The sequence below is a fragment of the Centrocercus urophasianus genome, unplaced genomic scaffold, assembly GCF_019232065.1.
Source record: "Centrocercus urophasianus isolate 14NV4802_14NV808 unplaced genomic scaffold, USGS_Curo_1.0 seq_24, whole genome shotgun sequence".
NCBI lineage: Eukaryota > Metazoa > Chordata > Aves > Galliformes > Phasianidae > Centrocercus > Centrocercus urophasianus.
The window spans coordinates 16,984,940-17,004,280 of record NW_024884800.1 but is presented as its reverse complement, the minus strand read 5'-3'; the positions used below and the strand labels follow the sequence as shown (position 1 = coordinate 17,004,280).

At 45.9% G+C, this 19,341-nt stretch overlaps 1 protein-coding gene across 1 annotated transcript in view; it reads right to left on the bottom strand.

Annotated features, from left to right (window-relative positions):
* IL1RAPL2 (interleukin 1 receptor accessory protein like 2) overlaps positions 1-19,341 on the bottom strand; it is a 332,687-nt gene that overhangs the window by 20,551 nt on the left and 292,795 nt on the right. Inside the window, exons 7-8 of the mRNA XM_042825057.1 lie at positions 1,186-1,315; positions 82-227 (exon numbers count right to left, since the gene is read on the bottom strand). Coding sequence (XP_042680991.1) covers positions 82-227; positions 1,186-1,315 — 276 coding nt within the window. The remainder of the gene's footprint in view (positions 1-81; positions 228-1,185; positions 1,316-19,341) is intronic.

The following is a 19,341-nucleotide window of genomic DNA, read 5'->3' as shown; positions in this document are numbered from 1 at the left end:
GATTAGCAGGACCCCTACTGCTGGCTCACCCATGGCTGCAGAGGCAAGAGGGAGCGTGGCTAATAAAATTAAGGGTATTACCTTTCTTGCGCAGAAGGATGCTGGCATGTTTCCGTCCGTTTCTGTTTTCCACATGACATGTATAGTTAGCCAGATCTGCCTCCTCGACAGCATCAAAGATCAATGTCAATTCAACTTCTTTTTCTCCAAGATGTTCTCTGAGGAGTCTGAAAGGAAAGATGCAACCTTCTGGAATTTTCCTCTTTGTTTTTTTGGTGCAGATCCTAACTTTTAAAGGTGACAGTATCAAGAACAAGAACTCGAAAAGACAGAATGAACAAACAAAATCTCAACAAAGGAAAAAGAAAGTTGTAGTGATGCCAGAGGTACAGCCTTTTCATGTCATTGTTCTAACATGAACATGACAAATAATGCAACATAAATGCAAGTTTTTCTCGGTGACGCCATAAGTCTAAAAATAAAATGCCCTTCTTTTTGTGAAAGGTTTCTTATCAGTTGCTCAAGAAAGTGACTGGCCCTTTGAACAAGGAAATGTAACGTCATGTGTAGTCTGCCAGGTTTATTTGATCCTGTTAGTATTCTGCTGCAAAATACAGCAGGGGATAAACATAGCATGCACGATGCCCTCACGTCCGAAGCCTGTGAACTCAACCTTGCACATAGCTCTGCTGGCAGTCTGACGTGGCTTTACAGATACAACTATTTCGTTTTTATTTAATTTAATTTAGTTTTATTCTATTTACCAAAATGAAATCTCTTCTCCAGAGACAGGTGGGAGGCACAAAGGAAAACAGGTAATTAACCAGCATGCTGCTTGTGCTGGATGGAAATTGCCTCTTCCGGAGACCTTCACACTTTACATTAACAGCAACAGACACCAAAATTCTCTATAAGCCAAAGTTGTTTTGGGTTTTTAACAAGAGATGTTTCAGCTACTGCCAGGGGAACGTGGTGACAGATTTTCGGGCACCTAAGTAGCTCTTTTGTCTTAAAAGTTTATTTGCTGGAGAGAGTGTATCTCACACTGCCCTGCCTCCAAGTCATTTATCAGTCTTTAGATGCAGAACTGTTTCCAATTCCAATTACAAATGTGTTCTGAAAACAAACCACAGACAGGCTTTTGGGACGTACCACATTTCTAAAACTAAGCACTCCAAAAAGTACCTGATTTCACCTTCTCTAATGTGACCTTCTAATTCTTCTATGAATTTTTCCCCTTTCATCCAGTAGATCATGGGGCCAGATTCACCACTGAACCCAAAGAAAGCTTTGCAGGCCACAGTCAGTGGGTTGCCTGAGGACCACAAGAAGAGAGATGGTTAGAGGCATTGACACAGCTGCTGTGTGAGAAAACCCAGCACTTGATGAATCTCTCCACCTAAAACTGGGGGGGAGGGGGGGGAAAGTGTGCAACTATAAAATGGAGGAAAAACACCAATGTGGATTTGCAGCTAGGAGGAAATTGCTGTGAAAGGAAACTTTGAGGTTATGCTTCATTTCATTTTTCCCAGAAAGATACTATGCGAGCAATGAGAAGGTATGGAAACTGTGACAACGTACAGACTTGTCAAATTGGTTATTAAGGAAAAGAAAGAAAAGAAAAAGATGACTTTGTCAGACTCCTGGAATTCCTACAAGGACTGGAGAGCGTGCCCTAAAAGGCAGGTAAATCACCAAAGCTGCTCACTGCTGCCTACCCACCTGCAAAGAAAGGACAGTGGTAATTTTTTCCTCGCTTGGATAGAAATCAAATGTTAATGAAGGCTTGGAAAGCTGCTCAGAGGGCTTTTAAACATCCCCAGGTGATATGTGCCAGTAAGCACCAACAACACTTCAACAGGCTTTTGGCAAAGTAATACAGGAAAGAACTCTCCCTTTCAGCTCTTCAAGAACACTTTCAAAAGGAAGAAAATAACACTTGGAAATTAATCATTTTCCTTTTCTTTCCAAGAATTCAACATTTACATGGCTTTCTGTCTGGCTATGGCTTTAGCTGTACTAGCTAGTCAAAGACTGCAGTGTTTATGCCAGGACAGATGGTTGTCTGCCTGAAGAAGACAAAGGAAAAAAAATAAGCCAGGAAATTCAAGACAACCACCCCATTTCCTAGCGTGCAAATACAGCTGCTTCTGCATCCACTTTTTCTTTTTACCCAGCATAGGTAGTTTGGGTCACAAAAGCAGCTGTAGTGTCACCACCCTACATGGGAGCACAGGCTTCATCTCATGTCAATGGAGACTACTGTTGAACCTTCCAGGACTCGTATAAAATGGGGAAAACCCAAGTAATGCATTTTACTGTAGTTAGAAGGAATGTTTTATCATGCCACTCATTCTTAGTGCCAGCAGGAGACTCTTCTGACACTCAAAGAAGAACAGACTTACACTTTCCAAAGAGGGCTGCCCATCTGGAGCGCATCACTTGGCTGAACATGGGCTAATGGTCTCACATGCCAGACTTTCTGTGCCTTAATCAGGGCCTCTTGTCTGCTCAGCAATGATAACTGGCTGCGTGCATATCAGAGCATATCAGAGCTGTGTGTTTAAGCATCTTTGCCTAAACCCCCACGGAGCTAAGTCAACTTCTTGTATCTGCCTATCCATTACTCCAGTGCCCAATTTAAGATGCGTCAAAAGAGCCTGATTATTCAGGAAGAGCAGCATTCCCAGCCACTGAAAATCAGATGCCTTCACATTGTTTCCAAGAGCCAAAATTACAAGTCCTTTTGAAACATCAGGACACGGCAAGAAAAAGTTTAAGGGCTGTACTTGTGTCTGCGTTTCTCAACTACCAAAAGACAAAAATGGAAAGAAAATCAGTATGTTTATCCTGAAGACGTTCCACAGAAGCTTTCATTATCCTGGCATTCTCTATGATCTCGGGTCCCACAGCTGGCCACTGAGCACGTGCTGACGCTTACAGATTACGCACAGCCAGCTCGAACATCCAGAAGATGAGGAGCAGTGGATATCCACAGCAATCTGTGCATCCCAGGGCACTGATCGTCATCTCTAGGAAGCTTCAGACTCCACCAGTGAGTGACGCGTCAGACGGCTCCAGGCCCGTGATAAGGGCTCCAGGGCTCCAGGCCCAGGTGTGATAAGTGTCTATTTAAACACCGCTTAACGATTCCCAGCATGGAGCTGCTCGGTCCATGCTTGATTTTAATGGAAAAAGACAATTTTAGCAGTGTGAAAAAGGAAGAAAGGCTAGACGTGGCCTATCAGCATTGATGGTATATGCCCTTTACTTGGCACACTGTGACGGGCACGAAGCCTTACAGGCAAGATATATCACAGGGTGTGCTTCTTCTCAAACCAGCAGTTTTTTCACTTTAAAAAAAGCACCGCAAAGCCCTGAGGAAATGGAAATATTCCAAGGTGAACCTAAAAATTCTATACTCGCAGAGCAAATATCCTGAGGTAATATGCCAGTTCTGAAACAAAAAGTGTTCTATACAAATTGCAAAAATGACTAGAACATCTGTTGGTACACAGCTCCCATAATAAACCCAGTACGAGAGGCCAGTAGCCCTTCCTGTGACAGCCTCTGTGCTCTGAATGTGCTCAGGTGGATTTGTTTCCCAGCTCTGCTGCCAGGGAAAGCCCTTAAAATAAACTGACACGGCCAATGGCAACCTTTGTTAGAGGGAATTAGTATGTTCAACTCTGAGCCTGGGACTGGTCACACCTAAATCTCCCCATCCCATGCCATCCCATGCCATCCCAAGCCATCCCATCCCATTCCTTGGAGGGAAGGTTTAGATTGGATGTCAGGGGGAAGCCCTTCACAGAGAGAGTGGTGAGGTGCTCGAACAGACTGCCTAGAAAGGTTGTGGATGCCCCATCCCTGGAAGTGTTCAAGATCCAGACTGGATGGGGCCCTGGGCAGCCTGGGCTGGTACTGAATGTGGAGGTTGGTGGCCCTGCCTGTGGTGGGGCATTGGATCTTGATGATTGTTGAGGTCCCTTCCAACCCAAGCCATTCTGTGATTCTGTGATCCCATCCCATCCTATCAGAACAGCCATCACTTGGCAGAAGAAGGTGGAAGCAGCTGCCTCATAGAAACAAGTTACTTCCCTCTCAATGGCAGCATGACACACATCATCTGGGTCCAGCTGATCAGTCCTGAGATGGAAGGAGCTGGAGGCCTGATGACCTGTCCAGGTCCCACCCAAATCCCAGCTTTCCCACACCACTCCTCTCATTCCCAGGCAGACAGGGACATCCCACTCTTCTGCAGCTTCTGAAGCAGAGTATGGATTGCAGCTCTGTCATTCTTCTCTGCATCCACAAGTAGCCAGCAGGACAAAGTCAGGAAACACAACATGGGCTCCTCCTTGCAGCAGCTCTGTACCTCCTCAGACAAGTTCCTGTAAGGACAGCTAGGGGCATGTCCCTCTCTGGCCTCACTAAGATACAGCTGGTGACAGCAGCAACCTGTTTTCACTGTTTTTCTGGGAATTCCATGCAATTCCCATCTAGAAGAGGACAGGGTGTGCCTCACTGCACCACAGCCCAAGAAGTGGAATTCTAACACTGCAGCCAAATTCCCCCGTTCTTAATTGTAGAATATAGAGAGAAACACTGAGCCCAGAAAGTGCTTGTTACAGGTCCTGATTTTGGCTCCCAGAACAGAGGGGCACAGCTAGAGGCAAGAAGAATGGGCAGGCAACCTGCAACTCCAACAGCACTGCATGCAAGGCCCCATGCTTCCGGACAACATTCTGTACCACTGAAGAGCTCCACTACTGACTATTCTTATTAAAGTAGAATTCCCCCTGGCATCACCTAATTAACCACACCAGAGTTCCTAGAATGACTAGTATCCTGAAAGTTTTCCACTTATAAACTGTTTCTGTTTAAGTCAGATTGACATTTCAGCTGCAATTTCAATTAATAAAACAAATTGCTGAGAAAGAGAAAATGACTAGAGAGGTTTCTAATGAATCAGCACTGAAAGAATGTTTTAAGAAACAAGGGGAGGAATCAGAAAAGTCTGCTGCTCACAGACAGCACGGGCTCTCATGCTTTGCTGGGTCACCTTGCGACAGAAAGCCGCAGGTTCCAGCACTCTGCTAAGCCTGAGCTTTGTTCCCTCCTCTGCCCATCATGCAGACTTGTTGCAAGCTCCCAGCTGACAACACACAACTGCTGGCAATGAGAATTACTTACACTGCTGAATCTTGTTGTGTATTTTTCACCTGATCATTTTCCTAATAAATCTGTGGAACTCTGCTACACGCTTTTTTTTTTTTTTTTTTTTTTTTTTTCTTTTTCCCCTCTGAAAAAGAGAATTCTGCAGAAATGCAATTATTCAAGCAAAACAGCTGCCTGATGGGGGCAGGGGTTTTGGTTAAGGATGGAAAAGGAATCTGCAAAATAATTTAGCCAGGCATGATTCTGGGTGTGCTTACTGCAGGTCTGACATGCTTTGAAAGAGAATGACAAATACTGCAGCCCAGGCTTTCTGAAACAAGTCATGCTCCAAGCATCAGAGAAATGAAGCTTAAAATACCTAAAGTTCTTCAGCCCTCTAAAAACTTAAATGCCAAGGCTAGATGACTGACCAGCACAGAAAACAAAAGCTTTTCACAGACCATGACAAACTTTCAGTGATTTTTTTTCCCCACAAGACAGTGTATTTATCTTTTTATTTATTTTTGCTAATATGCCAGCATCCAGTCAGGGTTGCAGGGCAGTTCACACACTCTGATGTACACATTCTGCTGCTCCTCCATTCTTGCAACACATCAGGCTTTCGCTCCCGGAGCAAATCACCCCATCTAACAGCAAAAGCCATTTGTGAATCCTTTGGCTTTTCACTACAGCATGAAACGTTTGGGTTTTCTTCCAACCCTTTTGTGGTTCTGCATCAGACACAGCACCACTCACAACAATCCTGATCTGCGCTTCAGCACCCACAGCAGTGGGAGGCTGTTCATCAATCACAGCCCCAAACAGCTGCCACTCCTCTGAGAAACAGAAAGAAGCAACGACAGAAATGAAAGCCAGAGGTGACATCACTGCAGCCTCTTCTCTCACAATTCTGATTGTTGAAATTAAATACTGACTGTTGGAGCACTGCACAATTACTCTCAAAAGGAGAGAGCCTGTGCCCAGCACTGCCCTTCGGCGCTGCTTTATCATGAACTAAGTAGAGCAGGTTAGAAAGGAAGTAACTGTAGGGTGATAACCACAGAAAGGTGTGTCAATCCTCTGGGAGAAATCAGATGGCTGAGCTGGATTTCACTGCTGGGCCGAGGGGCAGAGGTGCTGGCAGAGTCCCAGGCCCCACCTGTACCTCCGGGACACAGAAAGTGGCAGACAGGGACCCTCCTCTTGAACCAAACAACAGCATTGCTGCCCACAGAGCTAGCTGGATTTCCATCAGCAGCTCCACCAGGGTAGACCAATGTATCGCTGCTTTGGTCCAACATTACCTGCAGCAGGGTTGGATGATGTACACACACAGAAAGGAAGACAACCACACTGCTGCCGCCACAGAAAAACTTATCCCATCGCTCCAAGCCTCTGCCATCAAAGCATATGCACTGTGCAGGTCCTCTGCTACCGCTGCTGTGTCTTTTTCCCTACAAGGCCGACAGAGGTGTCTGCAAAGCAGCTGCCTTAGCTCCCCATCCTGCACAAACAGATGGAACACAGGCTCTTTGCTGGCTTTGTTCTCTCACTTTGCTGAGGCAGAGGGCGAGGAAGTCAGGCCGCTTATCACAGCTCTGTGAGTGCACTCTGCAGGCTGTCAGCAGGATCGGCTCTGACTCTAGGCTGTGAGGCTTGTAAGGCAAATCACCATGTCACTGACAAGAACATTATTGCTCTAATGTGTTTTACAAGTGCTAGAAACTGGCCAAAGAGCAGCAGAGTGATTTAAATTCCTCTGGTAAGGCAGCCTGGGTTGTATACAACCACAAATAAAGAACACATTTCCTTTTCCTTCAGAAGGATGCCCTGGACAAGAAGATATGGGAGACAGAGCTTCTGCCTGCAATTTATCCACAAAACAAATGCCCGGGGCACCACAGACCTTGACTCATGAAAAATAATCTCTCTGTGTGTGGTGGCTTCTATTTGCTTTGCAGAGAACTTCTATTTTCTCCCAGTCCTTTGCAAGGACATCCTCTTCACCATTCCAAAAGATGGGAGGAAGCCAATGGCACGCCGCTGTGGCATCTCATGGGATACGTCTGCCATGGTTCACTATTGTGTTTGATCAAAAAACTGCTGCTTGTCCACTTATCCTCAACTGACATGGTAAGCAATGAATGCTGATATTGCAAAGTTTGGAGATAAGCTGCAGACTCTGGAAACGAGGGAACAAGACTGCCCTGATTCAGTATTCAAATTCTGTTTCTGGATGTTCTGAAGACCAGCACTTACAAAGAAGCCCATCTTCCACGGTTCAGAGCTGGTCTGCACGTCCCAATAGAGCACCTCCACGTACCATTTAAACTCACAACCCCTGAAGTATGACTGCAGTCCCATTCACGAGAATGAGTAACACAATTAAAAACGTATTTTCAATTGTCCTTGCTGGTTGCTCCATCCACAATCTTATGCCTATCCAGAAGCTCTATGATTAGATGAGCAGCTCTGAGCCCCACTGACCTGTTCAAGGTCTGAATTCTTTTTTTGCTTCATCATCCCGCGCTGCCCAGCTGGCTCCACACAGAAGAGGATGCTGCTATGCCTCATCCATGACCCAGCTGGGATGCCTTCCTAAAGAGGTCTTTATATTTTTCAAGACAGTAAGATTTATAAAGTCTGTGCTAATTACTATACCTGGGCTTATTCTACCTCCTCTTTCACTTGGTTATTCTACAGAACACAAGCCTAGCTGTGTGCTAAAAGGTCATCCTTTTTAGATACCATGCTCGTGGAAGCCAGTGGCTATCTTGAGCATTACTGAATCAAATGAATGTAACGTACATTCAAAACGAATTAATTTATCTGACAAAAAAACAAAAACAAAAACAAAAACAAAAAAACCCACACACAACAAAAGATCAAAACAAACCAGAAAATCCTGTGGTGTTTCAAAGCTCTATTTCAGCAGCCAGGAAATTTATGACTGAAAGTGACCCTTACAAACATTTGCATAATTAAAGATCAGCTAGAAATTAATGAACTGAAAACATTTTAAATAAAATTAATACAGAAAGAAACCTGCTTTGTGCAGTGATAATAATTGACTTAATTAGAGAAATTTATTGTGAAATCAAATCTACCTAGCCTCCAGACATTTCAAATCAGTTTACCAGAATTTAAAAACATTTGTACAGAATTGTAGAATCATTTGAGTTGAAAGGGATCCTTAAAAGCCATCTGGTGCAACTCCCTGCAATAAGTAGGGACACCCACAGCTCCACCAGGTGCTCAGAGCCCCGTCCAGCCTGACCTTGGGTGTCTCCAGGGACAGGGCATCACCACCACCTCTGGGCAACCTGTATCAGTGCTTAACCATGAAGAACTTTTTCTTATGTTCAGTCCAGATCTCCCCTCTTTTAGTTCAAAACCATTTCCCCGGGTCCTGTCACAGCAGACCCTGCTCAATAATCTGTTCCCTTCCATCTCACAGCCCCCCTAGATACCCACAGGCCGCTCTCAGCTCTCCCCACAGCCTTCCCTTCCCCGTGCTGCACAGCCCAGCTCTCAGCCTGTCCTCGCAGGGAGGTGTTCCATCCCTCACACCGTTTTTGCTCCAACAGCTCCGTGTCTCTCCTGTGCTGAGCACTCCCCATCTGGACGCAGCGCTCCAGGTGAGGTCTCACAGCACGGAGCAGAAGGGCAGATCCCCTCCTCGCCCTGCTTGACCTCACCCCAGAGCTTGGCGCCATCTGCAAACTGCTGAGTGCATTCATTTTCACTGCTGATGTCACTGACAAAGATGTTAGAGAGCACTGGTCCCAGCACTGACCCCTGATCTGCACCCAGACATTGAGCCACTGATCTCCATTCTTGGGAACGATCTCACAACCAGTTCATCACCCATCAAGCAGTTCACCCACCAAATCCACATCTTTCCAATATGGAAAGAAGGATGTTATGGGGGACTGTGTCACAGGGCTTACTGAAGTCCTGATAGGTGACATCAGTGGCTCTTCCCTTGTCTATTATTCTCTGAGTTTGTATGAAGAAACAGTCCAGTGCTTCTCCCCCTCCCCTGTTATGAACAGCATACACTAGCCACTAAAATGATATTCTCTGTCAGCTGTACTGATATATAGGAAAAAATAAATGGCAATACATGGCATACAATTGGCTGTTCACTCAAATAAAAGCTCCTTCTCTAAGGTAAAGTCTTCAGCGAGAAGAAATAGCCAAGGAAAAACTCTGACAGGAAACGTGCAAAAGCTCTTTAGGTCTCGTTTTGTCCCCTGCAATTTACGATCTTAATTCTAACCTGCTTTGGTACCCTGTTCTTATTTCTTATGCCCTGAGACATCACAGAACGCACAGCCACCAGATGTTTGTGCTCTTCTGCCTCGCTCAAGTAAGCAAATGGCATATATAAAAAGCAGCATAAAAACAGCACTAACAGCAAGTAGCAAAACCCCAAACATGAAACAAACCCAACTCAATCTCTAGACAGCTTGTTGCCAGAAAAACAAGTCAGCACATTTGCTGACTTCCATTACATTCCATACAGCCACAACCATTCTTAATTTAAACACCACAAGCATGACCCAGCGCAAGGGCTGCTTGTAGGCTTGACTGTGGCTCTCACAGAAAGAGCAAAACAAAACTAAAGCATACTCAGGGCTGAAATTCTGCTGATATAAATTCATCAGATGTTCCTCGAGCCTTTAGGAAAACAAAGCGAAAAAAACCCAAATCAATCAAGGCAAAAAAATCTCCTAGAGCAATCTTCTCTCAGAAAGACGTCCACAAACAGCTCCCCAGCTCCCCAAAGCTCACCTGAACCATCTAAAATCCTTTATCTCCTTTTCAAAACTGTCCTAAGGGCAGCTTTAGAAGGTCTTGGTCATTGAGAGCTCAGGTATAAATGATAGCCAAGGATTTTTGCTTGTCAGTTATTTGCCTGCAATGTAGATAGATGTTAAGTGGGATTTCCAGAAGCAGCTTGACAGCTGCCTTGTACTGACGACCCCGTGCTCAACGTTGAGATCCCTTTGAGAATCTCATTTCTGTGCATTTTTAGGCATAGGGATATGATTTAAGAAAAGCGCTGTGATGAAGGTCCTCTGTGAAAGCAGCGCAGGAGCCAGAACACAGTCCTGCACAGTTTGCACATGGCAAAAGCAGGCACTGTGTTTGGCTCTGCCAACTTCCAAGATGCAGTGCTGAGTGACAGGCCAGGTGGGGAGCTTTGATTTCAGATTGTCACTACCTGTCGCTGGCATCCAGAACCAGAGCGCTCTTCTCCCATGGCCATGGCCTAATGTAAGCTCTCAGTGAGCTGATTCAGAATTGCCCCACACGGATGTGCTTTCATTCAGCGTAGCAATGAATGTGAGAATGGGCTGCAGATTTCTGGCTCGTTTCTTCTCTGTTTGAAATAAAATCTGTTTTCCTTTCATTAATTGCATTCTGTGGAAGACTAGGTCTTGTATTCCCATCTGACACCTGGAAGGAAAACTGTCTAAAGACTGTTTGCTAATGACTTGACTTCTTTTTCTAATAGAAATGTATCTTCCATTTTTGCCTATTCTTGTCTCCTTTTGCTCCAGACAAGAGCTGTCCTTCATCCCTGTGCAGTCATTCTCCTTTACTCTTCTGAAAAAGCACAAAAAAGCATCAGCAATCAGCAGAAGGTCCTCCAGCATAAATGCTTTAGGAGATGAAGTCAGTGGAACAGAAGAGAAGTTCACCTTCGAGCCTTCAGGCGCACTGCTTCGGGGGAAGAGCAGGAAGGGAAAAAGTGTTTGGCAGGATGGTGAGAAGGGGAAAGAGACGAATGTTTGTTTCAGCCTCAAAGATATGGGCCAAAGAGATGCTCCTGTCTCCTCCCAGCAGTCTGCTGGCTCAAGGAGAAGGCAAGGACCTGTCCCACAGCCTGCTGTGTTTAGCCAGCCTTGGGACTCTCCTGCTCTCCAACTTGCCCCCCGTTTTTTTCCTACAGAATTCCATTCCTTTCCTCAGCAAGTATATCTTAACCTTTTCTTTCAGACATGAAATCCAGCCTCTCTTTCTGAAGGGCAGTTTAGCTTCATTAGAAGAAAGAAGTGCACGGAAAAACCAATCCAACCAAGATAGGCCACCACTGGTATGGACACATCCTCTGCTTTACTCACGAGAGTGTGAGCTGTGGGCTGCATCAGGCTGAAGAAATGACCCTAAAGCTCTCCCAGCTTGTTCTCAGAGCTGACTGATGTGCTTAAAATTCTACAAATGCTCCAGCATTTTGCTGAACAGGAGAGGTTTCCTTGCTCTTTAGATTTAAGCATGTATTTAAGTGCTGCACTGAGTCAGGGCAACAGTCAATGTTCAATACTGTATTTACTAAAACACTGCAAAAAGAAAAGTAACAGCCCCACACATTGGCATTTTCTCCAGGTTAACTCCGGTAAATGATTTCCATTTGTTGTTTGCTTAAGTTCAGACATAACATTCAGGGAGAGGAGGAATGTCATGCAGTTCAATAAATACAACTTGCATTTTGCTCCTTGAGCGAATCAATGCTGCTCATCAGTTACCCAATAAAGAATTTACAAGGAAATTAAATCTCTTTAATTTGTCAAAATTAAAGGAAACACTGTTTATTTGCCCTTCTTATTGTTAAAAGGAAAGTACTGATAAAAACCACAACAACATTAAGGTCAGCAGTATTTTTCACAGAATCACAGAATCACAGAATCACCCGGGTTGGAAGGGACCTCAAGGATCATGTAGTTCCAACCCCCCTGCCTAGCAGGGCCACCAAACACACACATTCAGATCAGGTTGCCCAGGACCCCGTCCAACCTGGCCTTAAACACATCCAAGGACGGGGCATCCACAACCTCCCTGGGCAGCCCGTTCCAGGGCCTAACCACTCTCCTTGTATAGAACTTCCCCCTAACATCCAACCTAAATCTTCCCTCCTTCAACTTCGATCCATTTCCCCTAGTCCTGCTGTTGTCAGCCCTTTTGAAGAGTTTTACTTTTTTTTTAGAAAAAAATAAACAGAATCTCAATAAAGTAGGAATAGTTTCATGTTGTTTTTTCTTTTTCCCCCTTAGAATCTCGGGTTAAGAATCTTCTCATCAAGACACAAGACAAGCCAGGGTCTTGTACCTTGGGCACAAGAATTCTGCAAGCACATAAAGATGGAAAGAGTAGTAAGAAATTTTATAAACTCAGACAACTTCCCAGTGTTCAAAGCACTCCTCAAAGAGATACAGTGACATCCCCATGTGCTCAGTGACTCGAGCCATAATCTGTCAGCCCAGGTAAGTGCCACTGAGAACGACCTTGTTTTTCTCACTGACAGATGTGATTTACAGGAGTCAGTAGACCAATTGCCCTAAACCTGTTAGTGGTGAGGACTCAGAATTACTCCAAGCCTCATGCCTTGTGTGCAGTTGATAGCCCTCACATTAACCACACATTAAATGTAATTTTAGTTGCACAGGAGTCTAATAACCCCAGATTTCCCTAGGTGACCACCAGATTAGAAGCCTTACTCAGAATTGTGTTCTGCCACACTGCTTTCTTCCCTGGCTCTCTACACACAGGGAAGGCAATGTCCCAGATCCATAACTCACCCTTCCCTCTACACTACTGAGCAATGATGAATAAACACTAAAAATCAAAGAATATTCTGCTGGCCTAAGTAGGGACCCCACAAGGGGGAACTGCTCTATTCAAATTCATGGTGATTTGTGCCCCAGAACCCCAGGCACAGAGCCTGTGTGGTAGAGAGAAAATTCTCACTAACTATCCCATCCCACAAATACCTCCTGGAGAGACAGGTGTTGGGTCCTTTTCAAGTCCTTCAAGTCCTTAAAAGATGCTCTGAATTTGAATCGGAAATATACTGAGGAGGGGGAAGCTCCCCATCCCTGCTGTGGAGAACTCCATGACCTTGTTCCATTTGGAAGAGCCTATTAATCTGAGTGACCTCCTGAGAATTTAGTCCGTGCTTATGTGGTTGATCTTAAAAAGGCAGCTCACTATTCTAAAATACAGGGCATGGAGAGCCCTGTCCCTCAGCCTGCAGCTTTCCTTTCCTACAGTCCCGGAGCCTCAGATTGCTCTCCTCATGTCTTGCTCACGGTGCCACTGGGATATAAGGCAGTACCTTAGAAGCTCAGAGAGGGATCTTAAAAACCCTTTCTGAGAGAGCAAAGTTTTGCTCTTCTTTATTGCTTATCTCTTTTTGTTGGTTGATAGTGCCAAGAAAGAAATTAAGCTGCAAAATCTAATGTGAAACCATGGGCACTTGGGTTTCAAGACAGCTATTTTAGCTCTTTTCTCGGGCCAGAAATGCATTTGCATTAACCAGGCATGTTTGCAGACCTGCTCACTCGGGAGAGCTCAAAATGGAGCGAGGACTCAGGTAACAGCGATGGTCTGGCAGCACAATGTTCCCATCACACAGGGACATGCAAGGCAGAACTGGAGGACTGTCTCCCAGAGCTGTGCTTCTGCTCCCTGCCGGAGCGCTGCACAGAGCTGTGCCTCAGCCTAGGATGGATTTTTTGGCTCAGAAAAGCCACTAATGCTTCATGCACAGGGCAATGTGAAACGCTGGCAGTGCTTTGAGGTTATTCCTCCCTCCAGATCTCTGAAGTACAGCTCTGGGATACAGAGTCTGAAGTCAGAGAGGTTCTTCTCCAGCTCTCCTCTGCTGAGTACTGGAGACAGAACATGCTGCCTACCGTGATCCCACTGGTCGAGTACCTTCTGTTGCATCACACTGAAAACTAATTTGTCTGAACTGATTTTCTCCATTTCTCTGTCAAAAATATCATAATTTCCTTACCCACTCAATTCTTCCTTGGGCTGGAGCTCAGACAAGGACACAGATTCAATTCTGTTTGGCAGGAATTGGCACAACTAAACTCAGCTCCAGAGCCAGACCTCCCAAAACCTGAATCTCCACCAGTGCCACTGTGCTGACTGATGGATAGAAATATTCTTTTCTTGGGTCTGGTTCATATCCTCTGGGACTGCACTGGAGGCCCTAACTGGAGGGTTGCTCTGAAAGTAAGGCCTCCTATTTTATGGTGGCATGGCAGTAGGGGCTGAATCTTCCCACCAACGTCCTATTACATTTTACAGCTGTGTGAAAAATGGCAGCAGAGGGGCACTGTGACAGAACGACATTTTGAAATGGAAGTGTGTATGGAGCCAAGATGTGTCGCTGAATTCCTCCATGCACCCACTGCATTCACTGATGCTTGCTGAACGTTGATGGAGACCAAAGAGTGGATGTGAGCACAGTGAGGCAGAGCGTGGTGAGTTTCAGCAGTGGTGACAGTGACAGTGAGGTGCCTCTGCTGGTGCAGATTTGTACAAGCATATCATGCAGGCTCTTCCTCAACACTGGTGAAAGTGCAGAGTTAATAGTGATGATTATATTGAAAAGCAGTGCTTTGTAGCTGGGAATTTGCCCTATTTGGTAGTGTTACTGTGCGCTGTGTATCTGTTTTAATTTCCATGGACATAAACAGGAGCCATTACTTTTGTAGCAACCTATGTATCTATATGTGCTAACAAATAAATAACAAAAATAAGTTAGCTTTTTTTTTTTCTTCTTTTCCAGTGCTTTTTCAATTCCAGTGTTTCTTATTTTCCCAACACCCCAAAAAGGCTTCAGAGAGATTGCTTCAAGGTAGGTAGTAAAAGGGGACTTCAGGGAAAGGAGGAATTAAACCTCAGAAGAGGAAACACCTCCCACATGTCTGGCAGGGGGATGTGCTGGGATAGGGAATGAGCCTTCAGGGCATGAAAGCCTCAGCTGGCTGAATGCAAGGACCCATGTGGAGATCCTCACCTGAGCCTTATCAAAGCCATCTCAGCAGCCCAAGAGTTAGCTCAAACAGAGGCTCGAACTCCCCAAAGATGTTGATGGGAGCAGGTTGCCTTTCAGCTGCTGGAGAAAGGTCTGTTCTCCCATTTCAAAGGAGACCAGAGAAGAACTTGCCCTGCGTGCCAATGGAAAATGCCAAGACATGTCTGGGGAGTGAGGGATGACACAGCCCCTGGAGCAACTGCCTGGAGGAGCAGCCACAGAGCATGTCCCCATGGGGCTGACAGCCCAGATCTGGTGCTCAGAGCAGCCAGGGAGATGCATAGTACTTCTCATCCCCTGGTTCTCTGTCCTGCCTCCATCTTCTGCCTCTCATCTTCACAGCTTGCCTTGCCTGACCCTCAGACAGTGCCACCCAAGGTGCCATCACACTTAGAGCTAGCACAGCTTTTCTCAGAGAGTTAAAGGAGATGCAGTCTCACCGTGCACAACCACCAGCACAGCGGAGCTGGAGGGCTCTGTGCTCTCCCAGGTCCCAAACAGCCTTGCTCTCTGGCACCATCTGGCCACACTTTGCCTGGCTTCAGATGCACAGCAGAGGACAATGTGACAGCCAGGCTGTAGGAGCTCCTGCTTGCTGGCACCCCACACTTTGCTTTTGTCATGTTGAGTCATCTGCAAGCTGCTCCAAGCCTGTGCCACGGTGCTTTTTGCTTGCTCAAATGGAAATGAAGTCAGAGCCAGAGTGACATTCATTACTGTGCAGAGAGACAAACACAGAGCCACAGAGTGGCACTTCCACCCGGTGTGAGGCCATCAGCCTCCCTGGTGCCTGAGGAGAGGATATTTCACAGAGAGGAATTTCACATGGAACTAAAGGAAGACAAGGTTTATGTAACCTCAAATGCAAAAGCAATCAGAGGAGCATCCGTGCTGCCTGCAGAAGCTGGCTGCTCCGCTTTTGGCTGTGCCTTCCCTTCCGTGGTCTCTGTGAAGGGCTTCACAGTGGCTGTTCACCATGCAGAGCTGTCCAACCTTGCAGTCACCTTTTGTGTGACCAGCCCTGGGCCAGGGGCTCTGCTCCCGTGCAGAGAAATCTGAGCACCAGGCAGGAATGCAAGGAAGTCACCCTCAGCTGCAAGTGTGTACCATGGCCCTGCTGGTTTGCAGCGATCCATACAGACAGCCTCTCTCCTCTGTCTCCTCCTCTCTTTGTATGAAGAGAAAGTGGCTTCTTGCACAACTCTTTTAATGCATCCTGCAACCTATTTTCTCAATAAACTGAAAACATATGCTTATTCCCCAGCATCAAGAACACTTTTTTTTTACTTTTTTTTTTTTGCATTTTGCATTTTGGGACCACAGCTAAACAGAGAGGAGAAACCATTACTGAATAGTAAAGCAACAATGCTTCTGCTTGCTCTGAATGGTAAGTCTACTGTCGCAGTGGATTTGATTCCCCATGGAAACCTGAGCAGTGAGGCCTGACATGACCACAGATGACAGCAGTGGACCAGCCAGGAGCCAGTGGTGGCAGTTCCTGTCCCATGTGCAGATGTGTAAGTGTGGGTGGCAGTGTATACTGTGCCCTCCCCAACGAAAACATGCTCAGATGCCTTCAACTGCAGAAAGAAGACCATAGTTGTCTCCTAAATACCCTCATCTGGCACAGAAATAGTTTAATTTTCTGTTGTTTCACACCAGCTATGCTCCAGATGTGCCAGCCTGGTCTCTGAGGGCTTCCCTGCCTATCGCAGTCTCCTCTTCCAATTTCTCATCAAAGCACACTGGGTACAGATTTCCTGTGCACCTCTATGCTCACTGTGACCCTGTCATTTCAATTTCTCACAACTTTTATTTCCCTCTTCCTATCTCCCTGCAAAGTCTCATCTCTCCTGCTTATTGCCATTGGCTACAAGCGTTGAACAAAGCCCTATCAATTTCATAATTTCAAACATAATGAAAAGAAAAATCAGTAACACAAAAGAGAAGATTAACCACGGAAACCACTCTCCCAGGGCCATGCCTGTTCTTCAGGTTCAGCTCCTGAACCGGCCCGGCAGCAGCACAGAGCTGCAGCGCTGCTGTTGCCCCTTTTCTCCAAGGCTGCCCCACCAATGGCTGCTGCTGGCAAGGAGGAACAGCACTCAGAGATGCTGAGAGCCCCCATGCCCTGCTGAGCAGCACAAAGGCAGTGTCGTGCTCCTGTACACCTTCCACGGGCATGCACGCAGGACCACGCATCCCCTGCAGCAGCCCAAGATCTGTTTTTAGCAAGCAGCAGTTAAGAGGCACTTAGGAACCATTCTCTCAATTTTTTTGAGATATGCAAACCCTTCCTACATTCCTGGTGGGGTTCAGGCAATGTTCACATACCAAACTTTCACTTTAATGAGCAATTTGTCATCACAAAGGGACACCTGAATGTTACATATGGTTTGTGCTGTGATTTAGAGTCAGACAATACACAGCAAAGCTGCCTTCTTCAACTGGGGGTTGCTAGCCAAAACTCTGTGCTAATTGCCACTGTTTAAACTTTTAAAGGACTTAACATCAACAATGGCTTCTCAGAAGTCAGGAGGGGAGGGGTGGACCTGAAGACACAGCCTGCACTGTGGCTGTGCTGATAAAAGCACCACAAGCAGGCTTTCTCACAGGACACTGTCTCCACATTACCCAGCGCTTCTCATCTCCTCGTTTTTCACCAGACACCTCCCAGCTGCTGAGAAAGTTCTGGAGGGGCTCCAGCAGCATCCCAGCAGACAGCCAGGGTGCTGCTTCCAAGCCACAGCCTGGGGAAGTGATTCCTGAGGGACTGCAAGGAGCTGTTCCCAACCCGTGGAAAAAGCAGATCCCACAGCCAGGACACGGCCAGGATGGAAGCATACAGCGAACGCTCCTAACAGGATGTTACGGTGAACAGACCGAGGGTCACAATCACAGATCAACGATTCCTCTTTACCAGTTCTATCGAGCAGGAGGAAAGGAGGCCAAGGTACAGCAGAAAAGGGGCAGTAAGAGCTGTGGGAAACCAGAGACCGTCCTGCAGCTACTGAAGCTCTGCTGTATGACCCCACTACTGGCTCACCTTGCTGCACTGCTTGCTGCCCACCTATGGGCTGGCAAAGGCTTGCACAGCCAACTGTATTGGCAGTCCCACAGGGCCACCAGCTGCAGGCACACTTGTGCTTTTATCCCAAAGCATTACACAATTAATAGATTTAGTTAATAAATTCCTTCAATTACTTTAATGATGCCTTGCAGGAAATTACCTTTTGATTAAAAAAAGACAAAATTACATGAAATAAGTCTCACTCCAGCTGACACAAAGTGGGTGCTACACATTGCATAGGTCTTGAAGATTATATGCAGAAGTAATAAGCAAGAACAGCTAAAGGTGGTACACATCACAATTACAATAGTGCTGACCTGAACAGAATAGGAAAAGCAGATGGACACAGCAAGGCACGTGCAACACACACAAACATGACTGGGAGCACAGAGGATGTGACAGACAGCTTGCTTTTAACTGCAGCCTTCCCTAAAAAGCTGTACAACAGGCACAGTTGAGCCTCTTAAGATAATGAGCCTGAAAATGTGGTGGAAATACAGTTTCACACGTGTCATTAGCTATGTACCTTCAGAGCAACCAGCAAAGAGAATCAATGTGTAAATTACTCAGAAAATGCTTTCCCAAGAACACGTGAGGTTTGCACTGCATGCTCAGTGACCATCAGCCCCTTTCCCTTATGCACTTGGAGGCCAGCCCTCCCAAAGCTAATGCATTTAAGCAGTTCAGAACATGTGTATAATCCTGCTGAGGACGTTAAGTATACATACATGCATTTTCAGATTAGGATCTTAGATACTACACTGCTTTATGACTTTGAAGAATGACTTAGTGATTTATTTATTTACCTTGCATTTTGCAAGAAAACACAAATTTGAACTTTATTCTTGTCCACAATGGCCTACTGTGAGAATTCTCAGTACTGGGATACACACTGACACTGCATGTTTGCTTTGTGCATCTCCTTAAATAACCCTAGATGGAATAGCCCCCTGTTGCTGCTGCACTGTGAGATGCAGACCCAAATTTTCCACACATTGTGGTGTAAAACAGGAGAAACAGCGACAGTCCATGCAGTTACACAATGGCTAGAGAAGAATTGAGTGCACCAATGCTCAGGTTGATGTAAAAAAGAGGTCCTGGAAATCCACCTGAGCCCACCATGCAGCACATCGCCTCCCAAGCCATCACGATTACGCAGAACATTGAAGCTCTCTCCTGCTGTTTAATTGGTGTTGTTTTAGTAACAGCCAGGACTCACTTGGCTAACATTGCTTTGCTCCCCCGGTAGCTGCAGGCTTTCTGCAGGCATCAT